This window comes from Phyllobates terribilis, unplaced genomic scaffold (assembly GCF_046119375.1).
Source record: "Phyllobates terribilis strain yellow unplaced genomic scaffold, ASM4611937v1 Scaffold_5__5_contigs__length_657084704, whole genome shotgun sequence".
Classification (NCBI taxonomy): Eukaryota; Metazoa; Chordata; class Amphibia; order Anura; family Dendrobatidae; genus Phyllobates; species Phyllobates terribilis.
Window position 1 is genome coordinate 515,625,694 of NW_027362765.1, and position 23,719 is coordinate 515,649,412.

The 23,719-nt window shown below is 45.7% G+C and overlaps 1 protein-coding gene across 2 annotated transcripts in view; it reads right to left on the reverse strand.

Annotated features, from left to right (window-relative positions):
* Positions 1-7,679: 7,679 nt before the first annotated feature.
* The window catches only part of LOC141273608 (beta-microseminoprotein-like), a 100,817-nt gene continuing 84,777 nt past the window's right edge, over positions 7,680-23,719 (reverse strand). For both annotated transcript variants that reach the window (XM_073685674.1, XM_073685673.1), the window contains exon 4: positions 7,680-7,923. In XM_073685674.1, the coding sequence (XP_073541775.1) occupies positions 7,794-7,923 (130 nt within the window). In that variant the 3' untranslated portion in view covers positions 7,680-7,793. The remainder of the gene's footprint in view (positions 7,924-23,719) is intronic.

The following is a 23,719-nucleotide window of genomic DNA, read 5'->3' on the forward strand; positions in this document are numbered from 1 at the left end:
CCTAATTATACTATTTCTACTCTACTGAAATGGATGCCACTTTGGTGGTGTCAGTCCCTAATATAGGGATATGTGAACACTCCTGGTTGGGTCTCCTGCTGTATTGGCTGTAGTGGAAGAGGTGTCGGTCCCCATTACACTAGTTCTACTCTACTGAAATTGATGCCACTTCGGTGGTGTCAGCCCCTAATTTAGGGAAATGTGAACACTCCTGATTGGGTCTCCACCTGCTCTGTTGGCTATAGTGGAAGAGGTGTCAGTACCCATTATACTAGTTCTTCTCTACTGAAATTGATGCCATTTTGGTGGTGTCAGCCCCTAATGTTTGGAATTGGAGAGACTCCTGTTGGGTCTCCTTCATGTGTGTTGCCTATAGCAGTAAGCCTCCGAGATCGGCAGGCCTCCACTTACTTTCAGTCAACTACCCTTGTTACTATTCTTAAATTTTGGTACTGTAGCATCGGCGTCTCTGCCCCGTTCTAGGCAGAGACGCCGTCCCTCTCACCTCCCCGCTCCTGGCGCGGCGTCCTCCAGCGCTTCTCTCCCCGCTGCTTCCGGCACGCGCTCCTTCCCCGGCAGTGTGCTTAGGGCGCGCGCGCGCTTCCCCTCTCTTAAAGGGACCGCGCGCGCCGTCCTAAGGAGTCCCCGGCCAATTGCCGGAGGACCTCCCATATGAAAGGCACCTCCTCCAAAATCGAGGTGCCCGAGCAATGTTGTAGCACTGTTCTCTACTCTGCTTCAGCCCTCAGGTCCCGTTGCCAGTTACCTGCCAGATACCTGCCAGATTCCTGCCAGCTTGCTGTCTTATTCCTGCCTGATATTCTGCTACCTGCCTGCTAGCCTGAGGTCCGACGGTCTGCCTTCCAACTCCTGTCAGTCTGTCTAAGGACCAGCTTGCCCGCTCACCTGGGAGCGCACATCTGCTACCTGCCTGCTTGCCTGAGGTCCGACGGTCTGCCTTCCAACGCCTGTCAGTCTGTCTATGGACCAGCTTGCCCGCTCACCTGAGAGCGCTCATCTGCTGCCTGTCTGCTAGCCTACTTGGAGGCTCTGCCGTCACGTGCTGTGACCACCCGCCTGTCCAGAGACTTCTGCCCGCTCACCTGGGAGCGCTCATCTGCTACCTGTCTGTTGGTCTTCCTGGAGGCTCCGCCGTCACATGCTGTGACCACCCGTTTATCCAGAGACTCTCGCCTGCTCACCTGGGAGCTCACGTCTATCATCAGCCGCCACAGGTCGTACCAATCCTTTACCCAGAGACTGCCCCGGTCACTTGCTGTGACCTCCTGCCCGTTCATCCAGAGACTGCCCCGGTCACTTGCCGTGACCTCCTGTCCGTTCATTCAGAGACTATCCCGGTCACCTGCTGTGACTGCCTGCCCGTCTACCCTGGTCGCCACCCGCTCCCTTACAAGGACCGCCCCCTTGTATAGTAGCTCAGAGGTTCCGCCTCCCAGACCTGTTACAGGTACCAGTACTAATCTATGAAACTAATTTTTCTGCCATTTGAGTGTGGCTGAGCATAAAACCAGCTTGAGCTGTTGCATGTGGTATCAGGGCTCCGAGCTAAGCAGGCCTACACTGATCCCTCTCTCACCTCGTCTTAATTTGAAGTTCAATTCAAAGCTGTAAATGCTGGCCCAGACCCTGATACCTCATGCATGGTCTATGGCTGATTGCTGCTGTGCCATTATAAAATTTGTACTGTGGGTCAATTGAGGCCACTTTCCTGGTGTCTGCCCCTAATTTGATCTTTTTGGCAGCTATTGGGCCCATCTGAAAGTGTTATGTATGCGTTTGGTTTTGCCTCTCATTGCATTCCATGGTGTTCAGCTATGTTTGGCGAATATTCGACTAATAAATCAGCGAATATTGCATATTTGACAATCATAATCCCAACCGAATATTGAAATATTCGCTCATCTCTACTTATTTTCCCCACTGTCTATTGTAGGATTTGGTACTTACTCAGCTGTTTTTGAGGTAGGCACAGGAGTCAGTTTCTTAAAAATGTCCAAAACAGGTTTATTCAGGCCTCATAAACCGCACTTGCAAGGTAAACAAAAGACAGACTTGTCTGGCACAAAATAACAAAACAGGAAAATAACTAGTCCATACATTAACTGCGAGTTTGCCCTCTCACAGTAAGTGTCCTGGAGCACAGACACGCTGGAGGTCTGCACACCTCCAGCCATAGACACTGAATGAGACACTTGGTCTCCATTTTATACACGCGCCCTTGGGTGGGGATATGTGAGCAGCCAATCCCTTCCGTCTCTTGTGACTGTTCGCAAAAACCGGCCCTGATATGCCTTATTAACCCGCTCAGCACTATGTGGGCTGGAGCATGCTTTCTCTGTTTTACATCACAGAAGCTACCAACCTCAGTGATACAAATCTCCCCTCAAGGACATGTCTGGTGGCCATTTTACTACATATGTATATATACAGTACAGACCAAAAGTTTGGACACACCTCATTTAAAGATTTTTCTGTATTTTCATAACTATGAAAATTGTACATTCACACTGAAGGCATCAAAACTATGAATTAACACATGTGGAATTATATACTTAACGAAAAAGTGTGAAACAACTGAAAATATGTCTTATATTCTAGGTTCTTCAAAGTAGCAACATTTTGCTTTGACGACTGCTTTGCACACTCTTGGCATTCTCTTGATGAGCTTCAAGAGGTAGTCACCGGAAATGGTCTTCCAACAATCTTGAAGGAGTTCCCAGAGATGCTTAGCACTTGTTGGCCCTTTTGCCTTCACTCTGCGGCCCAGCTCACCCCAAACCATCTCGATTGGGTTCAGGTCTGGTGACTGTGGAGGCCAGGTCATCTGGCGTAGCACCCCGTCACTCTCCTTCTTGGTCAAATAGCCCTTACACAGCCTGGAGGTGTGTTTGGGGTCATTGTCCTGTTGAAAAATAAATGATGGTACAACTAAACGCAAACCAGATGGAATAGCATGCCGCTGCAAGATGCTGTGGTAGCCATGCTTGTTCAGTATGCCTTCAATTTTGAATAAATCCCCAACAGTGTCACCAGAAAAGCAACCCCACACCATCACACCTCCTCCTCCATGCTTCACGGTGGGAACCAGGCATGTAGAGTCCATCCGTTCACTTGCAACGCACAAAGACACGGTGATTGGAACCAAAGATCTCAAATTTGGACTCATCAGACAAAACCACTGATTTCCACTGGTCTAATGTCCATTCCTTGTGTTCTTTATCCCAAACAAGCATCTTGTTGCTTGTTGCCTTAGCAGTGGTTTCCTAGCAGCTATTTTACCATGAAGGCCTGCTGCACAAAGTCTCCTCTTAACAGTTGTTGGAGAGATGTGTCTGCTGCTAGAACTCTGTGTGGCATTGACCTGGTCTCTAATCTGAGCTGCTGTTAACCTGCAATTTCTGAGGCTGGTGACTCGGATAAACTTATCCTCAGAAGCAGAGGTGACTCTTGGTCTTCCTTTCCTGGGGCGGTCCTCATGTGAGCCAGTTTCTTTGTAGCGCTTGATGGTTTTTGCAACTGCACTTGGGGACACTTTCTAAGTTTGCCCAATTTTTCGGACTGACTGACCTTCATTTCTTAAAGTAATGATGGCCACTCGTTTTTCTTTACTTAGCTGCTTTTTTCTTGCCATAATACAAATTCTAACAGTCTATTCAGTAAGACCATCAGCTGTGTATCCACCTGACTTCTGCACAACACAACTGATGGTCCCAACCCCATTTATAAGGCAAGAAATCCCACTTATTAAACCTGACAGGGCACACATGTGAGGTGAAAACCATTTCCGGTGACTACCTCTTGAAGCTCATCAAGAGAATGCCAAGAGTGTGCAAAGCAGTGATCAAAGCAAAAGGTGGCTACTTTGAAGAACCTAGAATATAAGACATATTTTCAATTGTTTCACACTATTTTGTTAAGTATATAATTCCACATGTGTTAATTCATAGTTTTGATGCCTTCAGTGTGAATGTACAATTTTCATAGTCATGAAAATACAGAAAAATCTTTAAATGAGAAGGTGTGTCCAAACTTTTGGTCTGTACTGTATATACTGTATATATATATATACCAATATATATATATATATATACTGTATATATATACAGACCAAAAATTTGGACACACCTTCTCATTTAAAGATTTTTCTGTATTTTCATGACTATGAAAATTGTACATTCACACTGAAGGCATCAAAACTATGAATTAACATATGTGGAATTATATACTTAACAAAAAAGTGTGAAACAACTGAGAATATGTCTTATATTCTAGGGTCTTCAAAGTAGCCACCTTTTGCTTTGATGACTGCTTTGCACACTCTTGGCATTCTCTTGATGAGCTTCAAGAGGTAGTCACCGGAAATGGTTTTCACTTCACAGGTGTGCCCTGTCAGGTTTAATAAGTGGGATTTCTTGCCTTATAAATGGGGTTGGGACCATCAGTTGTGTTGTGCAGAAGTCTGGTGGATACACAGCTGATAGTCCAACTGAATAGACTGTTAGAATTTGTATTATGGCAAGAAAAAAGCAGCTAAGTAAAGAAAAACGAGTGGCCATCATTACTTTAAGAAATGAAGGTCAGTCAGTCCAAAAAATTGGGCAAACTTTGAAAGTGTCCCTAAGTGCAGTTGCAAAAACCATCAAGCGCTACGAAGAAACGTGTTCACATGAGGACTGCCCCAGGAAAGGAAGACCAACAGTCACCTCTGCTTCTGAGGATAAGTTTATCTGAGCCACCAGCCTCAGAAATCGCAGGTTAACAGCAGCTCAGATTAGAGACCAAGTCAATGCCACACAGAGTTCTAGCAGCAGACACATCTCTACAACAACTGTTAAGAGGAGACTTTGTGCAGCAGGCCTTCATGTTAAAATAGCTGCTAGGAAACCACTGCTAAGGACAGGCAACAAGCAGAAGAGACTTGTTTGGGCTAAAGAACACAAGGAATGGACATTAGACCAGTGGAAATCTGTGCTTTGGTCTGATGAGTCCAAATTTGAGATCTTTGGTTCCAACCACCGTGTCTTTGTGCGACGCAGAAAAGGTGAACGGATGGACTCTACATGCCTGGTTCCCACGTGAAGCATGGAGGAGGAGGTGTGATGGTGTGGGGGTGCTTTGCTGGTGACACTGTTGGGGGTTTATTCAAAATTGAAGGCATGCTGAACCAGCATGGCTACCACAGCATCTTGCAGCGGCATGCTATTCCATCCGGTTTGCATTTAGTTGGACCATCATTTATTTTTCAACAGGACAATGACCCCAAACACACCTCCAGGCTGTGTAAGGGCTATTTGACCAAGAAGGAGAGTGATGGGGAGCTACGCCAGATGACCTGGCCTCCACAATCACCAGACCTGAACCCAATCGAGATGGTTTGGGGTGAGCTGGACCGCAGAGTGAAGGCAAAAGGGCCAACAAGTGCTAAGCATCTCTGGGAACTCCTTCAAGATTGTTGGAAGACCATTTCCAGTGACTACCTCTTGAAGCTCATCAAGAGAATGCCAAGAGTGTGCAAAGCAGTCATCAAAGCAAAAGGTGGCAACTTTGAAGAACCTAGAATATAAGACATATTTTCAGTTGTTTCACACTTTTTTGTTAAGTATATAATTCCACATGTGTTAATTCATAGTTTTGATGTCTTCAGTGTGAATGTACAATTTTCATAGTCATGAAAATACAGAAAAATCTTTAAATAAGAAGGTGTGTCCAAACTTTTGGTCTGTACTGTATATATACAGGTACATCTCATTAAATTAGAATACCGTCAAAAAGTTAATTTATTTCAGTTCTTCAATACATTTACGTTTATTTCTGTTAATGTTGAGGATTATGGCTTACAGCCAATGAAAACACAAAAGTCATTAGCTTAGTTATTTAGAATACTTAATAACAACAGCTTGAAAAATGTTTTTAAAATCGGAAATGTTGGCCTACTGAAATGTATGTTCAGTAAATGCACTCAATACTTGGTCGGGGCTCCTTTTGCATTACTTACTGCATAAATGCGGCGTGGCATGGAGGCGATCAGCCTGTGGCACTGCTGAGGTGTTATGGAAGCCCAGGTTGCTTTGATAGCAGCCTTCAGCTCTTCTTCATTGTTGGGCCTGGGTGTCTTATCTTCCTCTTGACAATACACTAGATTCTCTACGGGGTTAAGGTCAGACGAGTCTGCTGGCCAATCAAGCACAGTGATACTGTTGTTTTTTAAACCAGGTATTGGTAGTTTTGGCAGTGTGGACAGGTGCCAAGTCCTGCTGGAGAGTAAAATTTCCATCTCCAAAAAGCTTGTCGGCAGACGGAAGCATGAAGTGCTCTAAAATTTCCTAGTAGATGGCTGCGCTGACTTTGGTCTTGATAAAACACAGTTGACCTACACCAGCAGATGACATGGCTCCCCAAACCATCACTGATTGTGGAAACTCCAAGCTAGTCCTCAAGCAGGTTGGATTGTGTGCCTCTCCACTCTTCCTCCAGACTCTGGGACCTTGATTTCCAAATGAAAATTGAACTCTGGGACCTTGTGGGGTGTGTCAATGACTGCCTTCTGGACATTGTCAAGTTAGCAGTCTTCCCCATGATTGTGGAGCCTACTGAAACAGACTAAGGGACCTTTTTAAACGCTTAGGAAGCCTTTGCAGGTGATTTTTGATCATTATTTTAATTTACTGAGATAATGACTTTTGTGTTTTCATTGGCTGTAAGCCATAATCATCAACATTAACAGAAATAAACACTTGAAATAGATCACTCTGTTTGTAATGACTCTATATAATATATGAGTTTCACTTTTTGTATTGAAGAACTGAAATAAATTAACTTTTTCATGATATTCTAATTTAGTGAGATGCACTTGTGTGTGTGTGTGTGTATTTTATATATATATATATATATATATATATATATATATATATACAGTATATATATAATACATTATTATTATTATATACCTAGTATATTTACCAGGTCCTGCTGCTTCACTTCTGCAGGTCCCGGGAGAGTGGTTTAGGGGCAGCCATGATGATGAGGAGGGGGGCCACAGACAGAACTTCAAGCATCTTCCTGTCCCCAGCATCTGAACTTTGCTGTGCTGTGAGACGGCCACTTCCCCTCACTCTCAACTTCTGACCCGAAATTGCCAGGGACTACAGAGGATGTACAACATTATTCACTGTACATAATTCTGTTCACCCTCTGTGCACTTCATAAAGGGGCTGCAGAAGCAGGGGGCCCCTTTCTATTTGCCTTGTTTGGCTGCCCCTTATTCCGGCCCTGATTGTGATTTTTGGATCCTGTGTTATCAGCTGTGTTTAGAGGTGTTACCTGTCATTGTAATCCTGCCTCTGATGATAAGGAAACATATCTCAGTGCTAGTAGGGGACACAGACAGAAGTGGGCCTCATTGCAAGATCAATATATGGGCCCTTTGCATTCTTATAGCTCATAATGCACAATTTCACCTGCTTTGGTGGTAGAAGCGGGCCCCCTTACATTCTGAGCCCCTGTGTGGCTGCACAGGTTGCACCAATTGTATGTCCACCGCCACTGCTCAGTGCGATATACGATATGGTACTGTTACAAGTAAGCATTGAAAACACTTGTGTAAGAACATAACAAGCTATAGAAAATAACAAGTAAAGTACTCTATGTAGACTGAGAGCTGAGCATATAAGCTTTTATTAGTTTGGAAGAGAGATGCTTTGAACACATTGTAGACTGACACCTATTCATGTATTAAACATGTCTTCATCTTGATTATCTTGTAAGCCTGATATTCAGCCCACTGATCCAAAAGTCAAGCATTGCTTTTCAGGATCTTCATTAGGCATTAGCTCATATTTACAGGTTTTCTTATTTAATTTGAAAAAACATCTCTCGGGATCATAGTTAACGGGCTTGTTAGCACTATGGAAAAATAAAGAAATATTTTAGTTTGAAAGTTCACATTATGACTTCTATATACATAAAATTCCAGCTCTTTACCAGGAAATGTGAATGCTCAATATATGTTTTAAGGAGATAAGAATCTCTTATTTGGCAGCGATGTATTAGCTGTGTATAGAAACCTTGAACTTTGGTTATTTTTCCTTCACTTTGTGTCTTTTAAAGAAGCACTACCATCAAAGTTTTTATCCGCTTAGTCTTAATATATTGTAATTGTAACGCTGAGTCACTTCTCACGGACAAGCCGTGAGTTGGGATAGTCAAGGAGTCTAAGGTCAAAAGTTAGGAGGGTACGTCATAAAGAGAAGGAAGAGACACAGGCGTAATCTGCTAACTCTCCGAGGTTAAAATACCAGGAAGATAGCGGATCAGAGCGAAGGGGTTAAACAGATGGATGGTCAGAACGAAGTCCAAGATCAGGCAATGAAAGATCAACAAACAGAACACAAGGCACAGAGAGAAAAAAACACAAAAAAGCTGAATGTACATCTGGCAGAGGTCTAGGACTAATAGCCCAGTTAAGTAGCTGGGCAATTACCTGGGACAATGAACACCTAGAAACAGCCAGCACCTCCCAGTCTCAGAATGGAAGGCCAAATTGTAAATCAAAACATCGACAGCTCAGCATGCCCCTGCACCAGACTGGACACTGAGCTGTCAATCAAAGTACTGACAGCTTCAGCATGCACCTGTACCATACTATGTGTCTGAGCCATCATTAACTGCATCCCAGACACAGTGAGGGGTGGAATTGTGACAGTAATCACCATATTATATAGCACTATGTACTCACTATTGCTCATTTTGCCTTTCTACCCAGTTAATTATTCCCTTTTTTCTGCTGTATGTAGAAGTAGGAAGTATCTTGTCCCGAAATGACTTATTCCCCTCTTCAACTCCTCACCCAGCTAGCCCACTCCTTCCCCTGCCATAGACTTTTGAAGTGACTCATGACTTGTGCAGGAAAAATTGACCTCCTGTTTCTACATAGGGCTTAGAAGGATTCAACCAATCAGTTTTTAATCACGTGATATTATAGAGTTAATGGAAAACAGAAGAATTAAAAAGGTTGTTCACTACGATGTGTAGTGGGCAAATCGATTTAAACCTTGGAAATAAGGCTTTCTTCAAATTTCCAAATGTTCCTGTGAGCGGCGCTATCGCTATCCGTTCATCCCCATCACGTGACCTCCTGCTGCAGCTGCTTCTGATGTCCGGTGATGTCATGTCAACTTCCGGAATTGGAAGCCTACCCTGCATCACCGAGGTGTGACCCAGTCTCCCGGAGTGACTGGCCAGTGGGTGGAATTTCACCACACGTCACAGCCCAGCATCGCGCATGCGCTCTCCTGCACTGTTTTCATTAACTCTGCTGTACTGTTCAGTTCTATTTGACCCGAAAAAAAGTTTGTGAAGCTGCAGATTATTTATTATGAGGATCTTCAAATCGTGGTTAGATGAATTTGTTTATGGATAGGTGTTGTTATTATGAGTGTTGCTTTTTTATTTTAACTTTTTTTTGTATGAAATAATGATTGTTACATATGTACTGTTTGGGTCAATATGATACTGTTTTTTTCAGATCTCACGCCATATTTTCAGTCACATAAATGATTTATAGTATTATTGTGGATTATTTATTGCATCTACTATTGTTTATCGATTTCTCCAGTTTCTGTAGGTTCGTGTGCTCAATACATTTGCAAGTTACTGCAGATGGATGAGCTTTGAGCACAGGTCTATGCAGGTCTGTATTTGTGGTAGATTGGCTCACTTTGCATATAAAGGTACACAGGAACACTGTGTCTTTAAATCTTCTTGGTTTATTAACAGTGCTGCATAAACTACAGAAATATTAGCAAAAACAAACAAGGCCTTCCCGGCCTAACAGGAAAAACAAAACATAACGTATGGCACAGTCCTTGTTGCTTCCTGCTTCAGGAACAAACAACCCAAGGTTTGTCTTTCCTTCACATGACAAAACAGCTCAGAGCTTTCACCTCCAGGCCCAGCTCCCACACAAATGCTCTAAAAGGCTACAATTTTATCCTCTGACCTCCTCCCTTTCTACAGGTTTTTAATCACCCTAGCACTAAAGATGGCTGATTAACCCCTTGGTGTGGTGGAACCTTTTTCCTATGTTTAATTACTGGAGCTAACAATCTCAGTGCTACACATCTTCTCTCCAGTACTTTGCCAGTGACTTTGTCACAGAGTATTATTATTGTTGCTTATTTACGTAGTGCTATTTTGTTTCACAATGCTGATATTACCCCGTGAAAGTCGTGAGTGCCCATTATTTTGAAAGTTGGATAAAAATAAGGCAAAGACATCCATTGAGTGAAGCCGAATTGTAAAAGCTTGCCAACGCCTCAGATTCTGAAGAAGATATCCAAGTGTCAGAACATGAGGATCACATAAGTGATGGGGAAAGTGATTACGAGAATTCTGATTCTGAAGTTGAATCTGAAGAGGCATGTTACCCAGACAACTAGTCCGATGCAAGCAATTCAGTCTAAAAACAAAAATCTAATTTGGAACTTGCAGCCTTCCGCCCAGGCAGGAAAATTGTCCTCTGCTAACACCAGATAATTCTCTAATAATTAGCCGCTATTAGAGAAGTTTGGACTAAATGGATAGAGATTCTTCCAAAATTATACAATACTGGTGAAAATGTCACTGTGGGTGAACAACTTGTGGTATTCTGAGGTCAGTGCCCATACAAATAGTATATACCGAGTAAGCCAGCAAAGTACGGCATCAAGATATGGACACTTTCTGGTAGTAGTAGTTCATATGCTCTAAACAGTCAGGTACATACAGGAAAAAGCCTAGAGAAAAACCTGAAAAGAATCAAGGTATGCGAGTCATTTCTGATTTGACATATGGACTAAGAAGACAAAATGTGACATGTGACAACTTTTTAAATCCCACCAACTGGGGCAGCTGTTGCTAAAACGAAAACTTACAGTGCTGGGCACTGTAAGAAAAAGCAAGCCTGAGCTGCTGCAATGTATCCTTGGTAAAAGAGATGTTCATAGTTCAACGTTTTACTTTACTGGAGATACGATAGTGGTTTCTTACATTCCCCAAAAAAACACTCAGGTGATTATGATGAGAACGATGAACCATGACAATGCAGTAAGTAGTCGAGATGACAAAAAGCTGCAGATGATATTAGAATATAATTCCACCAAAGGCACAGTTGATGCACTAGATCATAAATGAAGACTATTTCTGTAAGAATTAGGAAAGTCACTTGTTATGACTTACTAGATGGTGGCCCGATTCGAACGCATCGGGTATTCTAGAATAGGTAAGCGGCCGACGGGGCGCAATTAGTAGAGCGGCGTTTAAATTTGGCGCCCAAATCGCTGATTGGTCGCGTTCGGCAACCGCGACCAATCAGCAGAGCGGTGTTTAAATTTGGCGCCAATACTGCTGATTGGTCGCGGCCGCCGACCACGACCAATCAGCAGAGCGGGGTTTAAATTTGGCCCCAAAGTCGCTGATTAGTCGCGTCTGACGGCCGCGACCAATCAGCGATTTTGGCGCAAAATTTAAACAACGCTCTGTTGATTGGTCGCAGCCGTCAGACGTGACTAATCAGCGACTTTGGGGCCAAATTTAAACCCCGCTCTGCATCGCTCTGCTGATTGGTCGCGGTCGCCGGCCTCGACCAATCAGTAGAGCGTTGTTAAAATTTGGTGCCAATCTCGCTGATTGGTCGCGGATGGCGGCCGCGACCAATCAGCAGAGCAGTGTTTAAATTTGGCGCCAAAATCGCTTATTAGTCGCGACCAATCAGCAAAGAGGTGTTTAAATTTGGCGACAATACTGCTGATTGGTCACGGCCGGCGACCGCGACCAATCAGCAGAGCGATGCAGAGCGGGGTTTAAATTTGGCACCAGAATCGCTGATTGGTCGTGGCTAACGGCCGCGACCAATCAGCAGAGCGTTGTTTAAATTTTGCGCCAATACTGCTGATTGATCGCGGTCGCTGGCCGAGATCAATCAGCAGAGCGTTGTTTAAATTTGGCGCCAATACTGCTGATTGATCTCGGCCAGCGAACGAGATCAATCAGCAGAGCGTTGTTTAAATTTGGCGCCAAGCTCGCTGACTGGTCGCGGCTGGCGTCCGCGACCAATTAGCACAGCAGTGTTTAAATGTGGCGGCAAGATCGGTGATTGGTCGGGCCACTATTTAAATGTGGCTCCCAAATCGGTGATTGGTCGCGGGCGGCGGCCGCGACCAATCAGCAGAGCGGTGTTTAACTTTAGCGCCAAGATCACTGATTGGTTGCGTGCGGAGAGCGCGACCAATCAGCGAATCGTATTGGTGAGGAGCGGAATCGTATTAGTGAGGACCGGGGAGCGCCGCTGCCTGTGCGGCTACTTCCGCTGCGAGAACCCGGGACATGAGCGACTGCTCGCAGCAGAAGTATCCCGACCCGCAGCGCCGCTCCCCGGTCCTCCCTTCACACCCTAACCGCTGATGTCCCCACAGTATCCGCATGTTGTTACAAAGGTCCGGACATTTGTGTTAAAAATCGCTGATTGGTCGCTGGCGCTGGCCGCGACCAATCACTGATTTGGGCGCCAAATTTAAATATCGGCCGCGACCAATCACCGATCTTGGCTCCACATTTAAACACCGCTGTGCTGATTGGTCGCGGCCGATATTTAAATTTGGCGCCCAAATCGGTGAACCAATCACGTATCTTGGCTCCACATTTAAACACCGCTGTGCTGAATGGTCGCGGCCGATATTTAAATTTGGCGCCCAAATCGGTGATTGGTCGCGGGCAGCGCCAGCGATCAATCAGCGATTTTTAACACAAATGTCCGGACCTTTGTAACACCATGCGGATACTGTGGGGACATCAGCGGCTAGGGTGTGAAGGGAGGACCGGGGGGGTGGCGCTGCGGGTCGGGACACTTCTGCTCCGAGCGCCCGCTCATGTCCCGGGTTCTCGGAGCGGAAGTATCCGCACAGGCAGCGCCGCTGACATCCATGCGGCTAGGGTGTGAAGGGAGGACCGGGGAGCGGCGCTGACATCCAATTGGTCGCGGCCGCTATTTAAATCTGCCGCACAAATCGGTGATTGGTCGCTGTCTTGGCCCGCGACCAATCACTGATCTTGGTGCCAAAGTTAAACACTATTGTGCTGATTGGTCGCGGACGCTGACCGCGACCAATCACCGATTTGGGCGCCAAATTTAAATATCGGACGCGACCAATCACCGATCTTGGCTCTACATTTAAACACCGCTGTGCTGATTGGTCGCGGCCGATATTTAAATTTGGCGCCCAAATCGGTGATTGTTCGCGGGCAGCGCCAGCGACCAATCAGCGATTTTTAACACAAATGTCCGGATCTTTGTAACACCATGCGGATACTGTGGGGACATCAGCGGCTAGGGTGTGAAGGGAGGACCGGGGAGCGGCGCTGCGGGTCGGGATACTTCTGCTGCGAGCAGTCGCTCACGTCCCTGGTTCTCGCAGCAGAAGTATCCGCACAGGCAGCGCCGCTCCCCGGTCCTCCCTTCCGCATGGAGGTCAGCGACGCCGGCGGTCCTTCCGCTGCTACCGGCCGGGAGATGAGCGCCTCGCGCCGCTCATCTCCCGGCTGCATCGCCGCTCAGCTCCGTCCCGCAGATGAGCCATTAACGGCCGCCATCTTTTTTCAGAAATCCAGCGGCGCTGATTGGCCGCTTGCAAACCAATGAGCGACGCGGGATTTCCTGGACAGACAGACACACAGACAGACAGACAGACGATTATATATATAGATGACATCTAATTTTAGGAAGAAAAGAAAAGTGAAGGAGCAGCCATAGTAAACCGTATCCAGCAGCATGCTCCACAAAGCAAACCCTCGGCCTCCACCAGCACTGGAAAAATCTTAAAAAGGAAAAGATGCAGCATTTGTCCATCTTCATGTGATAAAACAAATATTACATGTTCTAGTTGTAGTAAATATTTATGTAAAGCACTTGAGTTATTTCTGTGCAGAATGTAAAAATGTCTGAATATAGCAATAAGTGAACTTGTACAACTTTTCTCTAAAAAAAATAAAGCAAACTGACCTTTTCATTTTAATTTTTTTTTGACCAACCATGTTCACATACAGTTAAATAATGCAACTCAGGGGCGGACATACTGCTGGTGCAGCCGGTGCAGCTGCACAGGGGCCCCAGAGGAGAGGGTCTCATCAGCTGCTGCAATGTATGGTTCTTACATAGAGCCAGCGGCAGATTCTACACTAAGAGGAGCTGAAGAGGCCCGTACCTGAGTCATTTGCTGTCAGACAGGGGCCTGCAAACGACGCTGGTAGGACCCCTTTCTCTCCTCTTAGTTGGTGCTGCCGCTGCTCTAGTATGCGGGAGCTTCGGATTCCTGGACACACCCCCGGCCTCTCAGAGTCATTCAGGCACAGGCAGGAGAAAGCAGGCCTGGTGAGTATGGCTGATGTTCTCATCCAATTCTGTCTCCTGCCTCTTCACAGCCTCTGACTGCTGCAGGGAGCTGCCTCCGAGCAACTCTCCTTCCTTCCAAGCTTATCTGACAACTGAACTGCCTTATCAATGTTTGCATGAGCTGTCACACCAATCCTCCTGCCCTCCGATAGCTACCTCTACCCCCTGTATTGAGGGGGCTTTATAGGAAAACCGCTGCACTGGCCCATTCAGACCAAAATGTTGTCTGTGTCCAAATATATATGGATCTAACTGTATATTCAGTCCCATTATCTGCACGCAGGGCTTTTGGCATTCTTCCAAATTTGTTAAATACTACGGCAAGATATTCTTCATGTTTTTGTGGAACTTCATCCTTACTTTGAAGCAGGTAGGCGACTGTATATCTGGAGTAGTCCTCAATAAATGTGAGAAAATATCTCTTCTTGCTTGGAGTTTGAACACTCATTGGACCACAAACATCTGTGTGTATCAAATCCAGTGGCTGTGCAGATCTAGTGGTGCTTACTTTAGGAAAGGATTTTCTGGACATTTTCCCTTTACGACAGCTAGTGCACTTCATCATTTGACTACACTGCTTGATTTCCACACCATTTGCAAGTTGACCTAGCTTCTTTATTGCTTCTGGGTCTCTGTGACCAAGACGTCTGTGCCATACAGTACAGACCAAAAGTTTGGACACACCTTCTCATTTAAAGATTTTTCTGTATTTTCATGACTATGAAAATTGTACATTCACACTGAAGGCATCAAAACTATGAATTAACACATGTGGAATTATATACTTAACAAAAAAGTGTGAAACAACTGAAAATATGTCTTATATTCTAGGTTCTTCAAAGTAGCCACCTTTTGCTTTGATGACTGCTTTGCACACTCTTGGCATTATCTTGATGAGCTTCAAGTGGTAGTCACCGGAAATGGTTTTCACTTCACAGGTGTGCCCTGGCAGGTTTAATAAGTGGGATTTCTTACCTTATAAATGGGGTTGGGACCATCAGTTGTGTTGTGCAGAAGTCTGGTGGATACACAGCTGATAGTCCTACTGAATAGACTGTTAGCTGCTTTTTTCTTGCCATAATACAAATTCTAAGTAAAGAAAAACAAGTGGCCATCATTATTTTAAGAAATGAAGGTCAGTCAGTGCGAAAAATTGGGAAAACTTTGAAAGTGTCCCCAAGTGCAGCTGCAAAAACCATCACGCGCTACGAAGAAACTGGCTCACATGAGGAAAGGAAGACCAAGAGTCACCTCTACTTCTGAGGATAAGTTTATCCTAGTCACCAGCCTCAGAAATCGCAGGTTAACAGCAGCTCAGATTAGAGACCAGGTCAATGCCACACAGAGTTCTAGCAGCAGACACATCTCTTCAACAACTGTAAAGAGGAGACTTTGTGCAGCAGGCCTTCATGGTAAAATAGCTGCTAGGAAACCACTGCTAAGGACAGGCAACAAGCAGAAGAGACTTGTTTGGGCTAAAGAACACAAGGAATGGACATTAGACCAGTGGAAATCTGTGCTTTGGTCTGATGAGTCCAAATTTGAGATCTTTGGTTCCAACCACCGTGTCTTTGTGCGACGCAGAAAAGGTGAACGGACGGACTCTACTTACCTGGTTCCCACCGTGAAGCATGGACGAGGAGGTGTGATGGTGTGGGGGTGCTTTGCTGTTGACACTGTTGGGGATTTATTCAAAATTGAAGGCATACTGAACCAGCATGGCTACCACAGCATCTTGCAGCGGCATGCTATTCCATCCGGTTTGCCTTTAGTTGGACCATCATTTATTTTTCAACAGGACAATGACTCCAAACACACCTCCAGGATGTGTAAGGGCTATTTGACCAAGAAGGAGAGTGATGGGGTGCTACGCCAGATGACCTGGCCTCCAGTCACCAGACCTGAACCCAATCGAGAAGGATTGGGGTGAGCTGTACCACAGAGTGAAGGCAAAAGGGCCAACAAGTGCTAAGCATCTCTGGGAACTCCTTCAAGATTGTTGGAAGACCATTTCCGGTGACTACCTCTTGAAGCTCATCAAGAGAATGCTAAGAGTGTGCAAAACAGTCATCAAAGCAAAAGGTGGCTACTTTGAAGAACCTAGAATATAAGACATATTTTCAGTTGTTTCACACTTTTTGTTAACTATATAATTCCACATGTGTTAATTCATAGTTTTGATTCCTTCAGTGTGAATGTACAATTTTCATAGTCATGAAAATACAGAAAAATCTTTAAATGGGAAAGTGTGTCTAAACTTTTGATCTGTACTGTATAAGGATACAGTTCTTATGCAGATCTTGTCTAGGACTGTACACTCTTTCTTTGCATTTTAGCTGATAAAGTTCATTTTGGATTTTTTCTTCTGCAAGAGTGTGACCCTTCTTTGACATATAAGCTGTTGTCTTTAAAAGTAACTACATTTCCTTTTTGCGCAAGCTTCTTTACTGACAGAAGATTGCTTTCAAGACTGGGAACATAGAGAACATCCTTAACTAGGATCTTTGTGCTGAGGAAACTGGACAGTGGAGGTAGCCGTCTCCTACTCCTTCTGAAGTCATATTGACCATTAGCTAAACTGACCTTTTTTGACTTGCTTTCATCAATGTCAGTGAAGAAATCCTTGTTATTCGTCATATGGCTGCTAGCACCAGAGTCTATAGACCACATATGCTTGGCAGATGAGCCTGTACTGGTATTAAATGCAGTTTCAACACATGCAGACTTTTCACCTATATCTGTTTTCACCTTTCGATTACTGTTCTGCTTGTTAAGCTGACTCATTCTTGTTTTCCAAATTCTGAAGTCTGCTTTAAGGTGTCAGGGCTTTCTACAGACAAAACATTCACGAGTTTCCCTTAGATTGCTCTTATTTTTAGGAAAGTCCTGTGTCTTTAATGCTGTTTCTGCTCTAGATTCATTACTGCTGCTTACATTGTGTGTTTTTTGCTTGAATTCATCTACAAGCTTGCCTTTGACATATTTTAGTGTGGGCTCATCATCTGGCCGTGCATCTAGTGCAGTGACAAGTGTGTCATAACTTTTTGGAAAACCACTTAATAGTAGTGCAGCTACATGAGAGTCTTTAATTTCTTCTCCAATGCCCCTGAGACGCTCCACAATCTCTAGGGTGTTTCTTATATAGTCCTGCATATTCTGCCCATCACTTAGCTTAGACTGATACAGTTTTCTCATGAGATAAAGCTTATTGCTGAGATTTGATCTTACATGCACTTTCTGTAATTCATCCCACATCTCTTTTGCAGTTGCACATTTGCATACAGTACAGACCAAAAGTTTCGACACACCTTCTCATTTAAATATTTTTCTGTATTTTCATGACTTTGAAAATTGTACATTCACACTGAAGGCATCAAAACTATGAATTAACACATGTGGAACTGTGGGGGGAGTGTACTGTAGTTGTTGGAAAAAAGGCATGCAATAGAGCACTATTAATATGAGACCAAGTTTCTAAATATTATTCCAATCCAGCAAAAAGAGTCCCAGTGCTTAAATAAAGTGCTCTGTGCCTAAAAACGAGATATCAAAAATATCCGAACATATGGAGTTCCCACAGTGGTGGGTTTCTCTGAGGAGGTGCAGAGTGCTACACTCTCCTGAAAAAAGGGGGAGATGGCCATATGTGGAAATCTGTACTTTTGTCTGATGAGTCCAAATTTGAGATCTTTGGTTCCAACCACCGTGTTTTTGTGCAACGCAGAAAAGGTGAACGGATGGACTCTACATGCCTGGTTCCCACCGTGAAGCATGGAGGAGGAGGTGTGATGGTGTTGGGGTGCTTTGCTGGTGACACTGTTGGGGATTTATTCAAAATTGAAGGCATACTGGACCAGCATGGCTACCACAGCATCTTGAAGCGGCATGCTATTCCTTCCGGTTTGCGTTTTAGTTGAACCATCATTTATTTTTCAACAGGACAATGACCCCAAGCACACCTCCAGTCTGTGTAAGGGCTATTTGACCAAGAAGGAGAGTGATGGGGTGCTACGCCAGATGACCTGGCCTCCAGTCACCAGACTTGAACCCAATCGAGATGGTTTGGGGTGAGCTGGACCGCAGAGTGAAGGCAAAAGGGCCAACAAGTGCTGAGCATCTCTGGGAACTCCTTCAAGATTGTTGGAAGACCATTTCCGGTGACTACCTCTTGAAGCTCATCAAGAGACTGCTAAGAGTGTGCAAAACAGTCATCAAAGCAAAAGGTGGATACTTTGAAGAACCTAGAATATAAGACATATTTTCAGTTGTTTCACACTTTTTTGTAAAGTATAAAATTCCACATGTGTTAATTCATAGTTTTGATGCCTTCAGTGTGAATGTACAATTTTCATAGTCATGAAAATACAGAAAAATCTTTAAATGAGAAAGTGTGTCCAAACTTTTGGTCTGTACTGTATATGGATACAGTTCTTATGCAGATCTTGTCTAGGACTGTACACTCTTTCTTTGCATTTTAGCTGATAAAGTTCATTTTGGATTTTTTCTTCTGCAAGAGTGTGACCCTTCTTTGACATAATGCAGCTGTTGTCTTTAAAAGTAACTACATTCCCTTTTTGCGCAAGCTTCTTTACTGACAGAAGATTGCTTTCAAGACTGGGAACATAGAGAACATCCTTAACTGGGATCTTTGTGCTTTGTGCTGAGGAAACTGGACAGTGGAGGTAGCCGTCTCCTACTACTTCTGAAGTCATATTGACCATTAGCTAAGCTGACCTTTTCTGACTTGCTTTCATCAATGTCAGTGAAGAAATCCTTGTTATTCATCATATGGAAGCCAGCACCAGAGTCTATAGACCACATATGCTTTGCAGATGAGCCTGTACTGGTATTAAATGCAGTTTCAACACATGCAGACTTTTCCTCTATAGCTGTTTTCACCTTTCGATTACTGTTCTGCTTTTTAAGCTGACTCATTCTTGTTTTCCAAATTCTGAAGTCTGCTTTAAGGTGTCAGGGCTTTCTACAGACAAAACATTCATGAGTTTCCCTTAGATTGCTCTTATTTTTAGGAAAGTCCTGTGTCTTTAATGCTGTTTCTGCTCTAGATTCATTACTGCTGCTTACATTGTGTGTTTTTCGCTTGAATTCATCTACAAGCTTGCCTTTGACATATTTTAGTGTGGGCTCATCATCTGGCCGTGCATCTAGTGCAGTGACAAGTGTGTCATAACTTTTTGGAAGACCACTTAATAGTAGTGCAGCAACATGAGAGTCTTTAATTTCTTCTCCAATGCCTCTGAGACGCTCCACAATCTCTAGGGTGTTTCTTATATAGTCCTGCATATTCTGCCCATCACTTAGCTTAGACTGATACAGTTTTCTCATGAGATAAAGCTTATTGCTAAGATTTGATCTTACATGCACTTTCTGTAATTCATCCCACATCTCTTTTGCAGTTGCACATTTGCATACAGTACAGAACAAAAGTTTGGACACACCTTCTCATTTAAATATTTTTCTATGACTTTGAAAATTGTACATTCACACTGAAGGCATCAAAACTATGAATTAACACATGTGGAACTGTGGGGGGAGTGTCCCCCTTTTTCCAGGAGAGTGTAGCACTCTGCACGTCCTCAGATAAACCCACCACTGTGGGAACTCCATATGTTCAGATATGTTTGATATCTCGTTTTTAGGCACAGAGCACTTTATTTAAGCACTGGGACTCTTTTTGCTGGATTGGAATAGTATTTAGCAACTTGGTCTCATATTAATAGTACTCTATTGCATGGCTTTTTTCCAACAATTACAGTACACTCCCCTGATGACTTCTCACGAAGAAAGAAACGCATCAGGAGGGATGAAAGTGGAGGGCAGAACCACACTTGGGTACTGCCCTTGTTAGGGCGGGAGTCCTTACACGGGGCACGACAGGGTAGTAAGGAATATATCCTGTCGATTTCTACATATTTGTATCTCTGGACGTTGGACTCCCCTTCAGCCATAAATGGGTGAGATTAAGGCTATATGCCCATGATGCAGAAATGCTCCGGATTTTTCCTGAGCGTTTCTGCATCTTCCTGGCAGAAAAAACGCATGCGGATTGTACATGCGTTTTTCCTGCCAGGGACATGCGGATGTGAAGCGTTCTTTACATGCATTTCCGCATGCGGGTTGTCAAGTGCTTTCCAAGCGATTTCAGCTTCACTTGGAAAGTGCTTGACAACTTGGTCACACTATATAAATCCATGCAAACGGCATGGATTTATATAGTGTGACCGAAAGAATGGTAAAAAATAAAAATTATACTTACTTTCTGATGGCCCCCGGTGTCCTTAACCGATCCGTCTTGGCTTGCCGGCAGCTCGCGGTGGACTAAAGGACCTGCTGACGTCAACTGTCACGTGACCCGTCACATGAGTAAGTGACGTCATCGTAGGTCCTTGAGTCCACCGCGAGCTGCCGGCAAGCCGAGACAAGGACACTGGGGGCCATCAGAAGGTAAGTATAATATTTATTTTTTATTTTATTCTTTTTTTTACAGGTACTATGGTACCCGGGTCCAGAGGAGAGTCTCCTTTTATCCAAACCCGGGTACCATCCACACATTGAAATGCATGGAATCCGCATGTACAGATGCAGTGATGTGGATTCCATGCATTCCAATGCAAGTGAATGGCGGCTAAAACGCCGCGCTTCTGACGCGCCCCCTGGGCCAGTGCTGTTTGGGGAATACCCGGAGCCGGATCAGATGGGGGTTGTAGTCTCCGAGTGGCGGCGACCCGGTCCGTGCCCAGGGTGTCAAACTCCGTGTGTGGCAGTCTTTACAGATGTTGTTAGTGTTCTTAGTGTCGACTACGCCACCCGTTGATTTGCGGTCAATACGGCCGCCGCTGCAGCAGGGTCCGCTGAGGCTGGTGGTATGTGTGCAGCTTCTGGTAGTATAACCCCCAACGGGAGGGGTATAGCCTCAGGGGGTCAGGTGTAGAGGATGGTGGTAGTGGAGGTGCAGTGTGGATGGTAAGAAGACTCAGAGTCGGGCTGTGCTGTTCAGGGTTTTTACTTACTGCTGTTCTGTTGGTCACTCTGGCCTTGAGTGACCGCCCGAGCCGTGCTGCGTCCACCAGGTCCTGGACTCGGCCAACCCCCAAGCAATTCTGGAGCGTGGTCCTGAGCTCCCTTTCTGACTTTCCTTTCTACTGGCCTTTCTCACCAGGGGTCCACTTATGTCCGGCTCCCTCGGGTCTCCTATTGGGTGCACCTCTTCGGGGTTCCCTGACCCTATACCTGGTGTGCCTTCTTAGTGGACTTGGTGAGGGGCTGCTCCACATGTAATGTCGCAGCCTCCGGTTCTTAGTTGAGGGTTGTTTCTCTCCTCCACTAATTTGGGATCCGGTTCCCTTGCGTGCCAACCCTTCACCCTTCTGGTCTAATTCTGGGTTCTTGGGGTTCCTTCTTCTCCCCCTCTGGGTCCTTCTCTTCTCCTCTCTCTCTTCTCTCTGCAGGCGCTCCTGGACCTCTCTCAGGACTGACTGACTCTCTACAGAAGACTGACTCTCTACAGAAGACTGACCCTGATCTAAGATGGTTCCCACCTTATATACTCCCTCTATGTGTAAGCTCAGGTGACCAGCACCCAATGAGCTCCTAGCATTACCCAGACTGCTCCCCCTATCTGCCCCTACACTACTGGGATGTTCCACCCCCCCTCCCACTCCAGCCAGGGACAGACACTGTCGTACCTGCACATATACCTAGTGGGAGTACCATCGGTCTGTCCCTCGGAAATGGGATGTATGTAGTGTATGCAGCTAACTGAGCTCAGTTCCACACTCCATCCTTACCCGGGAGTGGAATATCACACCTCTGGAGTGAGGTGCAATACCCCTGTAGCAGCCGAATCCTCAGGGTGCTACATTCCCCCCTGGTAAATCACAGCACGTCCTCGGGCTGTAAGAGAACAAAACATCCACAAACATACAAATTTTCATAACAACATAAACATATAAACCATTATATATATATCATAAACTTTCTTGTTCCTCCGGCCACGGTGCGACTTGTGACCGGGTGAAGCGCGACAGTCTCTTTTAGAAACACGGTTTCCCATAAAACCAATAAGGGGGCGCCTTAAAAAGCGCAACTATTTACAAGGGGAATATGGCCGCTCTCAGTCCTCGGCCAGGTATTAGGGAGGAATGACCGCTCTCAGTCCTCGGTCAGTGGGACTAGGGACACACTGGTTAACAGTTCAATTTGCTGGTCCCAACGGGGACTATAATGGTAACAGTTCCTGTACCCCGACGGGTAACTATTTACAGTCTCTTTACCGTACTTTAATGACGGCGTCCTCCTGCTTCTTCTTTGTCTTCAGACCCGTCCAGGTCCTCTTGCTCCTCCTCACACCGCAGCTCCTCCTCCGTCAGGCGATGTACATGGAGGGCGTAGGGTCCTTTGGCACACTTGTGCCGGGTGAACGTGACCTCGTCCCCTACGTACAGGTCACGACCTCTGTGTCCCTCCGGCAGATGGCTTTCTACGTCTCTGCGGGTTACAAAGACGTCGCCGGGGGTATGATGGTCTTTTATGAAGCCCCACCCATGCTGCAGGTTGAATTTAATCACAGTCCCGATGGTACGGGGACCATGAGCTGCACGGGGGTTCCTCCTGGTCCGGCTCTTCTGCCCTGCGCTCTGTTCCTGCAGCCGCTGCTCACGGATCCACCTCTCTTTCCGCTCTTGCTCGAAGGCTGCCAACTGCTGGCGGCAGCACTCCACTCGCTCTGCTGCGGCTGCCCGCGTTTCTTGAGTGAACCCCATGAGGTCTCCTCCGGTGGGGTCCCACTCGAATTGTGCTTCTTCTAGCGGGCGCGGGGTTCTCCTGACGGGCTTCGGAGCCGGAATCAGGGGCTCGCACAGGGGCCTTGCTCTTTGGAGTTCCAGTTGGTAGTACTCCTGGGGCCATACAAAGGGCTGCCCATCCGGGCACGTGTGCTGGGCAAATAGATCTTCGCCCAGGTGCGGCACTCGAGATGTTGAGGGCGCGTTGATGGTAGCGGCGCCCGGGTCGACCAGGCCTTGCGACCAGGCTTGGGGCACCCTAAAGGTAAAGGGCACCGTAAGGACGGCGGCGCCCGGGGGTACTCGGCCCTGCGACCAGGCCGGTGGCTCCGCGGAGGTAGGGGGCGCTGTTGGAATTGCGGCGCCTGGAGGTACTAGACCTTGCGACCAGGCCGATGGTATTTCCTGCTTCGCCGCGCTCAGGGTTGAGGCGCGTGACGTCACAGGGGTCGCGGCCGCGGCTTCTGCTTGA